This window comes from Mus musculus, chromosome 2, assembly GCF_000001635.26.
Source record: "Mus musculus strain C57BL/6J chromosome 2, GRCm38.p6 C57BL/6J".
NCBI lineage: Eukaryota > Metazoa > Chordata > Mammalia > Rodentia > Muridae > Mus > Mus musculus.
In genome coordinates, this window is record NC_000068.7 from 88,850,015 (window position 1) to 88,864,606 (window position 14,592).

The window sequence follows — 14,592 nt, forward strand, 5'->3', positions numbered from 1 at the left end:
TGTGCTAATGAATCTTACAAATCTCTGTGGCTTCTGGCCATGTAGTGGTAGCATATGCCTTTAATTCCAGCACTTGGGAGGCAGAGACATGCCTGAGGCTGAGTTCACAGCCAGCCTGGTCTACGAAGTGAGTTCAAGGACAGCAAGAACTACACAGAGAAATTCAATCTAATAAAAGAAGAAACCAAGAAGATGATTATCTGTAACTTCTTTCAAAGTACTAGAAAGATTTCTCTAAAGCTTATTGGAAGGTTAGATTTTTCTCCATATTGCTGCCTAGTTATTAATTATACTTATAACTGTATTCATGTTTAAGAAAATAAATTATAGCCTTGTATCTGCTTCCAAACATGCTTCTCCATCTTAACCAGTTCTCATACTAAATTATTCAATGCTATTCTTGATATCATTTTATACACAGATGATGAATGAGATATGTGAAATTCCAGAATTGAACCCAAGGTGAGCAGGAAGAAGAACAAGTCTTCTCATTTAGTGTCTACAATTCTTGAACTGATGTATTTGGGAATTGTTGAAGCACATTTCCACATGGTTTGCCAGTGATTTGCAACCTCTACTCTATATTCATATATGAGAAAGAAGAAAGATGGATTATGATCCTGTCTGGGTATGAATTTGCCACAAAAGAAGTTATTTCATAAATGGCACTCAAGTAAGTAAATCACTAAGTCATATCTAAAGTAGTTGTGAACCAGCACCTTTCTTATATGACATCATGAGTAATACAACTTCATGATTTAATTGCACAATACTTTAAAATGTTGGAGATAAAAATAACTAAAAGAAGCAAAGTAATATAATACTGCCAATTTTTCAGCTTAACTGAGATAGAAAAAATTTCTCTGTTTTCAAAATACAGACTAGAACTTATAACAATTTGTAGATTAAATATTACAATCATCTGTTATGTGTATATGAAAAACTGAACCGGCACCCATTTTTAAAAAGTTCTTAGGAACAGATACAATTTAGTGGTTTACTTTAATATGTTGTTTATATAAATAGATAGTATTCCCTTTCTCTCAATTGACAAATAATAACAACACAGATTACATAAAGTACAAAAATAAGCATTGTGTTAAAAGCACTTAGTAACAACCAGTGCAGGAACATAGACTTCTCCCAGATTATTTAAGAGTAATCACATAGTCTTATTAATTATTATGGATTCTTTTATATGTGTTCTTTGATTGTAGCCTCAGGACTACTTTTTCTGAAGTCTTCACATCACTTTCTGTTCTACTTTACTGCTTTTTATTATCTATATAATTATCTAAAACCTGAAACTTTGACCTAGTTTAAAATATTGGTATTTTCCTAAGTAATTTTAAGATGGTACTATTAATATTCTAATAAAGGGACTAATTACCTACCTTCTACTGCTCAATGAATGCCAGACTATTTCAAACAAGGCCCAGGCTGACTTTATGATTTTAGTGTATAAGAAATTTTATTAAATAATATGCTCTACCGTTCTACTCAGATCTTTATTTAAATTTTCTGGTTGTCCATTGATTATGAATAAAACAGTGTAGTTATCTTCACACTGATGACTACTGTACTAAACTAATATATACCTAATTACACTTTGTGCATATAACTGTCTCTAAGTATAATCTGAACTCCTTTTAGGCTCTGAGTTATCTCAATTGCTAAGCAGACGAGATTGCTTAATGTTTTTATAAACAAACATTGCTTATGTTGGTAATCTTCTGAAGAAGCTATATACACTGAGAAGACAACTCTGTAATCTTAAATAATCAAAAATATCTAGAACTCTTCCTATAATAGTAAAAGAAAATCTTGTACTGCATTAATTAACTGAAGCAAAGTTATTGTTAGAATACAGAAATTATATAAACATGAGGTTGTATCATTTCTTTCCAGGAAATACAATTGACTGTCTCATAAACTAGATGGAAATTAAGAACAACGTGACAGAGTTTGTTCTCCTGGGGCTCACACAGAATCCGCAGTTGCAGAAAATCTTGTTTGTTGTGTTTTTGGTTATCTATGTTTTCTCTGTGGCAGGAAATTTGCTCATTCTAATCACCATTACAAACAGCCAACTGTTGGGGTACCCTATGTATTACTTCCTGGCCTATCTCTCTTTTATTGATGCTTGCTACTCCTCTGTCAATACACCTAAACTGCTTGCTGATACTTTCCATAAAAGGAAATCTATTAAATTCAATGGATGCATGACCCAAGTTTTTGCAGAACATTTCATTGGAGGAACTGAAGTCATCTTGCTTACTGTGATGGCTTATGACCGCTATGTAGCCATCTGTAAACCCCTGCACTATGCAACCATCATGAACAGACGACTCTGTAACATCCTAGTGGGAGTGTCATGGGTTGGAGGCTTTCTTCATGGAGGTATACAAATTCTTTTCATTATTGAATTACCTTTCTGTGGCCCTAATGTCATAGACCACTTTATGTGTGATCTTAACCCTTTGCTTGATCTAGCCTGTATTGACACCCACATCCTGGGGCTTTTTGTTGCTGCCAATAGTGGTTTCATTTGTCTGTTAAATTTCCTCTTACTGCTTGTGTCCTACTTGGTCATCCTTAACTCCCTAAGGACCCACAGTGCAGAAGGCAGGCGCAAAGCCCTCTCTACCTGTGTTTCTCACATTACAGTAGTGGTTTTATTTTTTGTGCCCTGCATATTTGTGTACATGAGACCTGCAGCTACATTACCCATTGATAAAGCAGTCGCTTTGTTTTATACTATGATAACCCCTATGTTGAATCCATTAATCTATACCTTAAGAAATGCTCAGATGAAAAATGCCATTTGGAAATTGTTTAGTGTAAAAGTTCAGTCAGATGACAAATAAAGGAACAGTCATGTGTCTTCAGATTGACTGGAGAAAGAATGGGATGGACAATTTGGATGATATCAGTATTTAAATCTTACTTATACAACAAAGAAACAAATAACTGTTACTCATGTATTACGTGAAGGAAAGCAGAAATGAGACCCCCACATAGGAAAAAAACTCTTAATTTGCTTTCCTCTAAAAATAAAAACATATACATCATATACAAACACACTCAGAAAGAGACAGACAGATAGAAAGTAAGACAGACCGACAGCCAGCCAGCCTCTGATTTAAGTTTAACCCAAAGCGAAATTGATTCTGTTTCATGTTTTGTAGAAAAGCTATGATTCTATGAGCTTAATGTAAAGTTTTTCAGGTCAGAAAATTCTGGATTCTCCTTTCATGTTCTTTATTATGTAACTACAAAATATTGCCTTTGGAAGTCTGACAATTGACCCTTTCCAACTTCATAATCTTAACTTAGCATAGATATTTTTTCTACTGATGACATGATTTTTCCATTGTAGAACCATATTGAAGAGAGCAATGATTAAAGAACTATTCAGGATATTGGACTTCTAATCCATGAACTTGTTTATAGCTTTGAATAAAATTATGTCCTAGTCTCTTGCATGTTTAGGTGTAGGACCTAAATGATAAATCACACCATGACTCCAATTTCTATAATCATAAACCCCTAATTTCTTAATTTTTATTTTCAAATCATTTGGATATATTTATTGTTTATATTATTGTTGTTGTTGTTACTAGTGTGAAGGTAATACATCATTGTTCATACATATTTTGCTACTTTTGTGGAAGCTATAGGATAATTCTCTTGTGTCAACTCTCTCTTTCAACCTCACTATCTTTTGTGTAGCTCCAGAGATCAAAAACTAATTACCAGGCTAGCAAAGGAAGCACCATTACACCCTGAGGCATCTTGCCCACCTACACTCATGCTTTAAATTTTTAAAAAGGAAAATATAACTACATTATTTTCTCCCTTTATTCCTCTTCTTTCCCTAACTTTTCCCTTGCACCCCACTCACATGCATTCTATTGCTTTAATTGATTTATACATTTATTTGTATGTGTTAAATTACTAACAGCCAGCCAGCCTCTGATTTAAGTTTAATCCAAAGCAAAATTGATTCTGTTTCACCTTTTGTAGAAAAGCTATGATTCTATGAGCTAAATGTACAGTTTTTCAGGTCACTCACTGTGGACACACTTTTGGTCATGTTGCTGTCACACATTTCAACAGAGCCATTTTTTAGTGCCTGAGCTATAGCACTCAATGATGCATATTAGCCCACTGAGTGTGCATCTATACAGTTGATCTGATACACTTTGTAGTTGTTTCATCATTATCACACATGTTTCAGGTTAATCATGCAGCCCTGTGTAAAGTACTAAACCTGCTCATAGGTCACACTTTAAAATAGACATGAATCTACTTCCAGGTCTAGAAACTGATCACAGTGGTGGGAGTAATCCTTAAGGAGAATTAGCAGTGCCTTACATTAGCATGCACTGACCAAAGACCATTACAGTTTCCTCAGAAAAAGTAGGGTAAATCCTTCTGAGCTGACAGCACAAGTCACAATGGAAAGTGGTCTGCTCCATATAGAGAGACATATCAATGCCTATAAATGCTCATTGTTTCCTGTTGTATTATTTGCATCGCATTGAATGATATAAGCCAGAATTTTTGGATTTTTTTTTCTAATTTTCTCTGTAGAGCAAGTTCTGTATCTCTATTTTTATCATTCTGTTCCTTTTCTTTGTAAAAGAAATGTTTATTTTGTGCAATACACATATATATGTATATATTTATTGAGGACTATTAAAGTTCGACCAAGCACATTTCTTTTCTTTGTATCCAAAGAGGGTCATAACTATGGGTATCAGGAATATATTATTATAGCTTGAATTAGAAACATCCTCCATAATTCCATGTTTACATTCTTGTACCCTAGCTTCTACCAAGTGGCTACAATCAGTAACCCCAGATCCAGAGATTATAATGCATCCTGTGGCCTCCATGGGCACTTTAAACATGTCATACATAGACATATATGAAGGCAAAAGAGTTATACACATAAAACTAAAATTATAAACATATAAAAATCCATTTTGTCATTTTAAAAAGAAATTTAGTCTGCATACTAAATTAGTATAGCTTGTAATTTTGACCATTAATTTTCTACAAAATCTAAGGAGACAGATCAAAAACAAATTATTTCATATTATCTGGCTAATATTTCTTAATTGAAAGTAAGAGAACACATTAGGAAATCACATTCCCCAGACCCCTATATTTTACATCATTAGTGCTAATACTCCTCCTGGGAAAGCAAAAGACACAACCTTTGTAAACTGTCCGGAGTGGAGTTGGATCTCAGACTATCCATGATGAATCTGTAAAAAGGTAACATAATTTGTAATGTTCATTCTAAAGCATGTCTAATGCGAAATATCTGAATTATCATTGGGCTATAAAATTATTTTAACCTTTGAGTTTTATCAATATGTGAAATAATGTTTACATAAATCTTCTGGAATCTCTTGCTTTACTCAAATGTATTGTTTCATTTTTATAAATGATTCAAATTGTGCATGGTTTTGAGTTAAATTGTAAAATTATGATAGAGACAAGAAAGTTGATAAATGGGCATATACATGATGAATAGGCAAAAAGAAGATGATAGATGATAGCCGAAAATGTATTAACCATTTTAAAATCTATGTTGTAGCCACTACAATTCTCATGGTAAATGGTAAACACCTCATACATTCTTCTAAAATCTTTAAAGAGAACTGTCATCTTACCTGGGAACCTCAATCAAATATGGTTATATTCAAGGAGATTAAAAATAAATATGTTGAGTCTTCAGTTATGTTCCATTGTTCTACCTGTCTTTCACTGTAGCAGTACCATGCAGTTTTTATCACAATTGCTCTGTAGTACAGCTTGAGGTCAGGCATGGTGATTCCACCAGAGGTACTTTTATTGTTGAGAATAGTTTTTGCTATCCTAGGTTTCTTGTTATTCTAAATGAATTTGCAAACTGCCCGTTCTAATGCTGTAAATAATTGAGTTTGAATTTTGATGGGGATTTTATTGAATCTGTAGATTGCTTTTGGCAAGATGGCCATTTTGACTATATTAATCCTGTCAAGCCATAAGCATGGGAGATCTTTCCATCTTCTGAGATCTTCTGTGATTTCTCTCTTCAGAGACTTGAAGTTCTTATCATACAGATCTTTCACTTCCTTATTTAGAGTCACACCAATGTATTTTATATTATATGTGACTATTTTGAGGTTGTTTTTTTCCTAATTTCTTATCCCAGTTTATCCTTTGTGTAAAGAAAGGCCAGTCATTTGTTTGAGTTAAATTTATATCCAGCTACTTCACTGAAGTTGTTTCCGGGTTCTCTGGTGGAATTTTTTGTGGTCATTTATATATACTATCATGTCATCTGCATATAGTGATATTTTGACATCTTTCTTTCCAATTTGTATCTTTTCGATCTCCTTTTTTGTCTAACTGCTATGGCTAGGACTTAAAGTACTATATTAAATAGGGAGGGAGAGAATGGGCTGCCTTTTCTAGTCCCTGCTTTTCGGGGGATTGCTTCGAGTTTCTTGCCATTGAGTCTTATGTTGGCTACTGGTTTGCTGTATATTGTGTTTATTATGTTTAGGTATGGGCCTTGAATTCCTGATCTTTCAAAGACTTTTATCATGAATGGGTGTTGGATTTTGTCAAATGCTTTCTCAGCATCTAATGAAATGATCATTATCATCCATTGGCCGGAGCACAGGGTCCCCAATGAAGGAGCTAGAGAAAGTATCCAAGGAGCTGAAGGGGTTTGCAGTCCCATAGGAGGAACATAAATATGAACTAACCAGTACTCCCAGAGCCCCTTGGGACTAAACCAACAATCAAAGGAAACACATGGTAGGACTTGTGGTTCTAGCTGTATATGTAGCAGAGGATGTCCTAGTTGGTCATCAATGGGAGAAGAGGCCCTTGGTCCTGTGAAAGTTCTATACACCAGTATAGGGGAATACCAGGGCCAGGAGTGGGAGTGGGTGGGTTGGGGAGCAAGGGAGGGGTGAATGGAAAGGGGATTTTGGGGGGAAACTAGGAAAGTGGATAACATTTGAAATGTAAATAAAGAAAATATCTAATAAAAAAGAATAATTATGTTGAAAAGATGTTGACATATTCATGAGTGGAGATATTTTCATGTTTAATCATTTTTATAACATGTCCTCAGTCACTTTACTGAGAATGGCAGAATAATAACAAATATGGATACTAGATGTCTTTCAGGTTTTATATAAGTGTATTTCCTCAGTTAATATCTTTAATTATAAGTAGATAACATCACCTTTACTATAAGAAGATAAATTAAAGAAAATTTTCAATGTAGCTACCTTAGATTTCCTTTTAAAAAATTGTTTACATCTGAAATGTTGCCTCCCCCACTTACAGAGTCTCTTCCCTATCACCCTTCCTCTCCTCTGAAAGTGTAGGACCCCAATTGTGAGGGCTGGGCATCACTATATACTTTTCTCCAAACTCCTGCATACAATATTATTAGTGTCAAATATTCCTTCTAATAATGCAGAGGAAATACCAGTCTCTCATTTTTTGTGTGTGAAGATGAATTTCAGAACACACATGGTGACTCTGGGCCAGTATAAGGGATTTCCTAATGTTCCAGTGAGAATCAAATAGAAGTGACTTTATTGAATGTCTATTAGAAATTTATGAATTCTTAATTCATCTTACAACTATTTAAGCTCCTGCATTTATCAACATATGAAATGAATTATATATGAAATATTCATATCATTTCCTTTATTCTGATAATCATTTATATTTTATTATTAATTAAAATTATAAATAGTTATGAGTTAAGGAGAATGATTTTGTGACAGAGGCATGAAAACATATGAGAAATATATCTCATCTAAATTTATCTTAGATATATGAAAAGATAAATAAGAGAGAAGTAGAGAGAAATTAAAATGGCTGCCTGATTCATTATCTCATATATTTTAGGCAATTATGTTTAAAATATACTCTGACAATTTTGAATTATTACTGTTATTTTCTAAGGGGAAAATTAATATAATAAATCTCAAGTTACTACTCATATCTAACTTTGTCTTTTGACCAATGCCTGTCTGCTCCGTTCCACCTATGTTTTAAAAAATAACACTCTGCTCTTAATCCATCTTAGGTATAAGTATAAAGGAAATTGTTCCATTTCTAAGTTTGTGTTCTGCTCATTCCACTTAGAATAATGTTCCCCAGCTTTCTCTATCTTGTTGCAAGTTATAAAAATTCCTTCTGATTTATATTTAAATATCATTCCATTGCCTATTTAAGCCAGATTTTCTGTATGTAATTTTCTATCAGTGATGCAAATCTTTTTGTTGTTGTTGTTGTTTGGTTTTTTTTGTTTTTTTGTTTTTGTTTTTTTGTTTTTAGAGACAGGGTTTCTCTGTGTAGCCCTGGCTGTCCTGGCACTCACTTTGTAAACCAGGCTGGCTTCAAACTCAGAAATCCACCTGCCTCTGCCTCTCGAGTGCTGGGATTAAAGGCATGTGCCACCATGGCCGCCTCAGTGATGCAAATCTTGGGTGTCAACTTTATTGGATCTGTAACCAATGAGAGTCCAAGCCAGAAAGCATCTCCCCTACCCCACACCAGCATTTGTTGTTGTTTGTTTTGTTCTCTTTTTCTTCTCAGTTCAAGTCTCCATTTCATGTCTTGGCACCTCTCAGTGATGTAAATTTAATCTCTAAACCAAATAACCCTTTTCTTACACAAGTTTTTCCCAGAGCTTTTGACAACAATAGCAATTAAATTAGAATACTATTGATGCAAAGAAAGATTGGTTCCATATCTTGGGTATTGTTAATAAAGGTGCAATCATCCTGGTAATGTTGCTATTAAGGCATACTGATGTATTTTCTTATGCCTATGTTTCCAGCAGGATCATGGGCATTTCTTTTTTTTTTTTCCATTTTTTATTAGGTATTTAACTCATTTACATTTCCAATGCTATACCAAAAGTCCCCCATATCCACCCATCCCCACTCCCCTGCCCACCCACTCCCCCTTTTTGGCCCTGGTGTTCCCCTGTACTGGGGCATATAAAGTTTGCAAGTCCAATGGGCCTCTCTTTCCAGTGATGGCCGACTAGGCCATCTTTTGATATATATGCAGCTAGAGTCAAGAGCTCCGGGGTACTGGTTAGTTCATAATGTTGTTCCACCTATAGGGTTGCAGATCCCTTTAGCTCCTTGGCTACTTTCTCTAGCTCCTCCACTGGGAGCCCTATGATCCATCCATTAGCTGACTGTGAGCATCCACTTCTTTGTTTGCTAGGCCCCGGCATAGTCTCACAAGAGATAACTACATCTGGGTCCTTTCAATAAAATCTTGCTAGTGTATGCAATGGTGTCAGCGTTTGGATGCTGATTACGGGGTGGATCCCTGGATATGGCAGTCTCTACATGGTCCATCCTTTCATCTCAGCTCCAAACTTTGTCTCTGTAACTCCTTCCATGGGTGTTTTGTTCCCAAATCTAAGGAGGGGCATAGTGTCCACACTTCAGTCTTCATTCTTCTTGAGTTTCATGTTTTTAGCAAATTATATCTTATATCTTGGGTATCCTAGGTTTGGGGCTATAAATATCCACTTATCAGTGAGTACATATTGTGTGAGTTTCTTTGTGAATGTGTTACCTCACTCAGGATGATGCCCTCCAGGTCCATCCATTTGGCTAGGAATTTCATAAATTCATTCTTTTTAATAGCTGAGTAGTACTCCATTGTGTAGATGTACCACATTTTCTGTATCCATTCCTCTGTTGAGGGGCATCTAGGTTCTTTCCAGCTTCTGGCTATTATAAATAAGGCTGCTAGATCATGGGCATTTCTATGTTTACTTTTTATTTATTCTTTGCTTGCTTTTGTTTTTGTTGTTGTTGTTGTTTTGCTGTTTTTTAGGAAACCCCAAAATGTTCTTCATAACGGCTAAATTAATTTATATTCTGATAATGTAAATATGTGAGTTGAAAAATCTTTATATTCTTATCAGAGTTTCTTATCTTTATAATTATTGATGTAGGCCATTGTATTTGTGATAACATAGTTTCTCCTTCTCACTTTTATTATTAATCACTTCATTTATTTACATCTCAAATGATATGCCACTTCCTTAACCCTTCCACCTACCCCCATCCCATGATATCCCACTTCCCCCTTACACCTCCGCACCCCCCATCATACATCTGCCCTCCCTGTGTCCTTTTGCCTGTATGAGAATGCTCCCACACCCACCCATACTCTCCTGACCTACAGTTCAAGCACCCCCCTACTCTAGGGCATCAAACCTCTATGGGAGCAAGGGCCTCCCCTCCCATTGCTGATGGGAAAGGCAGTCCTCTGCTACTTATGTATCAGGAAACAAAGATCCCTTTAGGTACTAGTGGTCTAATTTCTGGGAGCACTGGGTGGTGAGGCCAGCCTATGTTGTTCTTCCAATGGGGTTGCAATCCCCCTCAGCTCCTCCAGTCCTTCTGCCAGCTCCCCTGCTAGGTTCTCTGAGTTCAGCCTGATGTTTGGCTCCAATCATCTGCTTCTGCTGTGGTCAGTTACTGGATGGATCTCCCCATGTACTGTCTCACTTGCTTTCTGCCAGCAAGTGCCTCTTGAACATGGCAATAGTGTTGAGTATGGTGTCTGCAGACATGAAATATCCCCAGGTGAGGCTGTTCCCCAGTAGGCCCTTCCTTCAGTCTCTGTTCCATTTGTTTTGTTTTTGTTTTTGTTTTTGTTTTTGTTTTGTCCCTGTTCTTCCTGTAGACAGAAACATTTTTGGGATAAAAAACTTTGGAATGGATGGGTGGCTCCATCCCTCAACCAGGGGCCATGCCTATCTACTGGATGTGGTCTCTACAGGTTCTATCTCCCACTTCTCTGCGCATCAGTTTGGGTTGAAATACCAAAGAATCACAGTACTGCTTTCATCATGTGTGATCAATGCATACATGGCTCTTTTATTTTTTAGTAAGTTTTTCAAAAAAAATTCCACAAAGGAGGAAATTTACTTCTTTCATTAATTTATTTATTTACTAATTTTACAACCCAGTAGCAGTCCCCACTCCTTCCTTTCCTTGAATTTCTACCCTTTCAAACCTTCCTCCTACTTCCCTCTCCCACTCTCTGAGGAGAATTGGAGGCTCCATTCCTGTACTTGCCAGTCCCTGGGATGTCAAGACACAGCAGAACTAAGTGCATCCTCTCCCACTGAGGCCAGTGCAGTCAGCCCAGCTAGGGAAAGAGGTCTAATGGCAGGAGACAGAATCAGAGACAGCCCCTGCTCCAACTGTTAGGAGATCCATATAAAGACCAAGCTTCACATCTGACATATTAATGGAACTATGCTGTGCTTGGAGATAGTAACCTAGCATAACTGTCTCCCATGTGGCTTCATTTAGCACTGAATGGAAAAGGCAGGCCGAGACCCACAGCCAATCAGGCAGAGCTCAAGAATCCTGTGGAAGTATGTGTAGCCTCCCCCAGTCTTGAGCCGCCTGACTCAGACATGTTCTGCCACTGTGAATGAGACCGCCTAGGTTGGAGTCTTCCCAACCTAGATAGCTCTATTGTTCTGACACCTGTGCTGCTCTTCTCCAAGAAGCTGCTACCCTGCTGAGAGGCTGAACCTGTTTTCATGAGATAGCTGACAACCTGTCTACTGAGGACCTAGTGCTAACAACTTGGCAAGAAAGCTTCAAGAATCCTGGCCTGGCAGGGGATGGGCCTTACCCCTTTATAAGCTCAGACTCTTAGTAAACATTGAGCCTTGATCAAAATCTGTCTTGTTCTTGTTTCTTCTCTCTGCATTTCTTCCCATATAGCTACAGCCTCCCTCTCAGGAACCCAGTTCCTATGGCCTCAGGTGGCTACAAGAATGGGCAGTACGATTAATCAAGTTGTAAGGGTCAAGTACATCACAGGAAGATTTACAGAGTCAAGTAACCCGGATCTGTGGGGCTCACAGAAACTGAACCACCAACTAAAATGTGTCTAGGCATTGGACCTAGGTCCCTAACACATTTGTAACATGATTGTTGTTAACACATATTATTTGAGAAAATTAGCATTTGCCCTATTCCTTCTGTGTAATGACTGTGTTTTCTCTTTCCCTCTATAACTGTAAAGGGAACTCTCTTTGGTCAGGTTACACGAGCTAAGGTAGATAATTATGCTAAAATTCTTGGGGAGCACATTCATAATTTCTTCCAAAATCATGTTCTGTGGAGCTTTCTCTATTACCCCCCATTTTGTTCAATTATTTATTCAATTATCTGTGACTATGAGGAATCTGAAAGCTATACTATACATGTAGATTATATCCCAATGTTGTAGTATTTTTCTCATTATCTTTATTCTTACATAATATATTACCAAATCACTAATATTTGTAGTGAAATACTCATATTTTATAGCAGAAGATTATTAGTCATACTGATGTCATATTTGGTGTGAAGTACATACTTTGAAGAACAAGACATTTGCAAACATTATTGAAGGAGTACTTTACAATCTAAAGTGATGAAATAAAAATCAAACACATGTTTAATAGGAACCATTAGAAATTGACACTATTACATATGTTAAAGTTGATTATATCAGAAAATTAGAGATATTAAAAATAATATCCATTTTGGATCTTCCAGAAAATTCCTTATGAAAGGCTACAATGTTGACATGAATGTAGCAAGATAGAAATATACATTTTTCTCAATGGCAGCTAAGTATAAAATACGATGCACAATTAATTTGTGTTTATATGGCATTGGTTAATCCTATGAAATTTCTTCATGTCATCATTCATACCATTATTTATACTTGTTATTGTTTTCAAACGTTTCATGATCAGCCAAGATTGGCATGAAGCTTTCATCCTCTTGCTATACCATCACAAGTGCTAGAATTACAAGTAGGTACCACTTCATCTAGCTTATGTATCAATATGCCTTAATTCATATGAATAAATACTTCAGTAATTATGTATACTATGTAAATATGGAGATATGTCCACCCAACTAGACCTTCCCACAATGATAGAAATGGAAATACATAGTGATAATATTTGTTCTACTTAATTCAACCCCAAAATGTTTTTGTTTGCTATGAGAGTTCACACAGACTACTATTGGAATACATCCAACAAAGTGAGTCTTCAGTTAATGTCCACGGGGTAACTGTGTGCAAGTATTTAAAGCATACTCAGTTTCAGAACTATCTTCATAGCTGGGCCATTTAACCATATTTCCAGATATCATTTCATCTAAAAATGTCACATTACTTCCAATATACAAGTGAAGATCCGTGATGCCCCAGTGACATGGAAACATGAACAACAACCTCCTAAGGTAAGTCTTCATAAGTTTATCTTAGTTTAATTCTAATTTTTGACTTTCGAGTTCTTTCTGACATTTGTGGTTAAAGGTTGCACAGATTGACTGTTCCTATGAGTTGCTACGCAAAGGGTAAGGGATCCCTTGCTCTCAGAGTCACAGTACAAATATTGTAACTTTACTTACACATCACAGAATGATATTTGTTCTCACATCACAAGCAAATGTGATGTTGACTTTCTCACACATTTATAACCAATAGTGGTTGAAAGACAGCATTGTTATATTAAGCACCCTTAGCCAGAGTTAGAACATATGAATAGAATTAATCACATATTTCATATATGTCTTCACAATAAAAATATCTCTTTTAAAAAGAGTTTATATATATTTAATAAATATATCTACTATTTTAATAAATTTAGTTTGGACTGTGCTACCACTAGAATACACATTTGAGTCAATTAAAACAATTATATTGTTTACAAAGAAAAATATATATGTACATGTCTTTGTGTGTGTCAGTGTATAAAATACTCGAAAATAAGGATTTTATAACTTCACCAAAATGTCAGTAATAGAAAGAAACACCAAAGTCTCTTTAGGTCTGAAAAATAAGTAAGGTTCTGATTTATTTCAGATATTGTCTCTTTTTTCATGGATGTTCACATCTGTGTTTCTGATAAAAAAATAATCTTGAAATACCAACAGCTATAAAATTTTGAGTGCTATTTTAGCAGAATAAACTAAATTGGGGAAGATAATTTAGTCATTCTCACTGTATATTAAGCAGACATGGGTATTCTTCAACGATTCAATTTTATGTTCATTATTTCTCATTTGGCAGTCTCACATATATGAAAACCATAACATGAACATTCAAAATATATGGAATGTGTCTTCTTGTACAGCTTTGTGGTTCAAATCAAATGAACACATGTAAAAATGTAAAACATTTTTGAATGTTTCAATCTATTAAACATAAACAGATCATGCATAATACTAACAAGACACGTTTTGTTCAGAAAGTTACCTACTAAAATTTCATTAGTAAAAATAATGCTTACTTCAGAGAATCATTATTTGAATGTGTAGTCTATTCAGTAAGCATTAAACTAATATTTTCTGAATAAATTAAGCCAAGAGAATGGTAAGTGATATCTCACTGGAAAGATAAGATCTTATTGAACTTCCTAATTTAGCATGGATTTCATACTTTTTTTTTTCTTTTTCAGATTTTCTTCTGGCATGTGAGTTCCTCTCTTGGACTGACACA

The 14,592-nt window shown here is 35.5% G+C and overlaps 1 protein-coding gene across 1 annotated transcript; it reads left to right on the plus strand.

Moving 5' to 3' along the window:
- Nucleotides 1-1,937: 1,937 nt before the first annotated feature.
- Olfr1204 (olfactory receptor 1204) lies at nucleotides 1,938-2,867 on the plus strand. The gene has a single exon (NM_146463.2). It carries the CDS (start codon nucleotides 1,938-1,940, stop codon nucleotides 2,865-2,867), a length of 930 nt encoding a protein of 309 aa, NP_666674.2.
- Nucleotides 2,868-14,592: the final 11,725 nt, after the last annotated feature.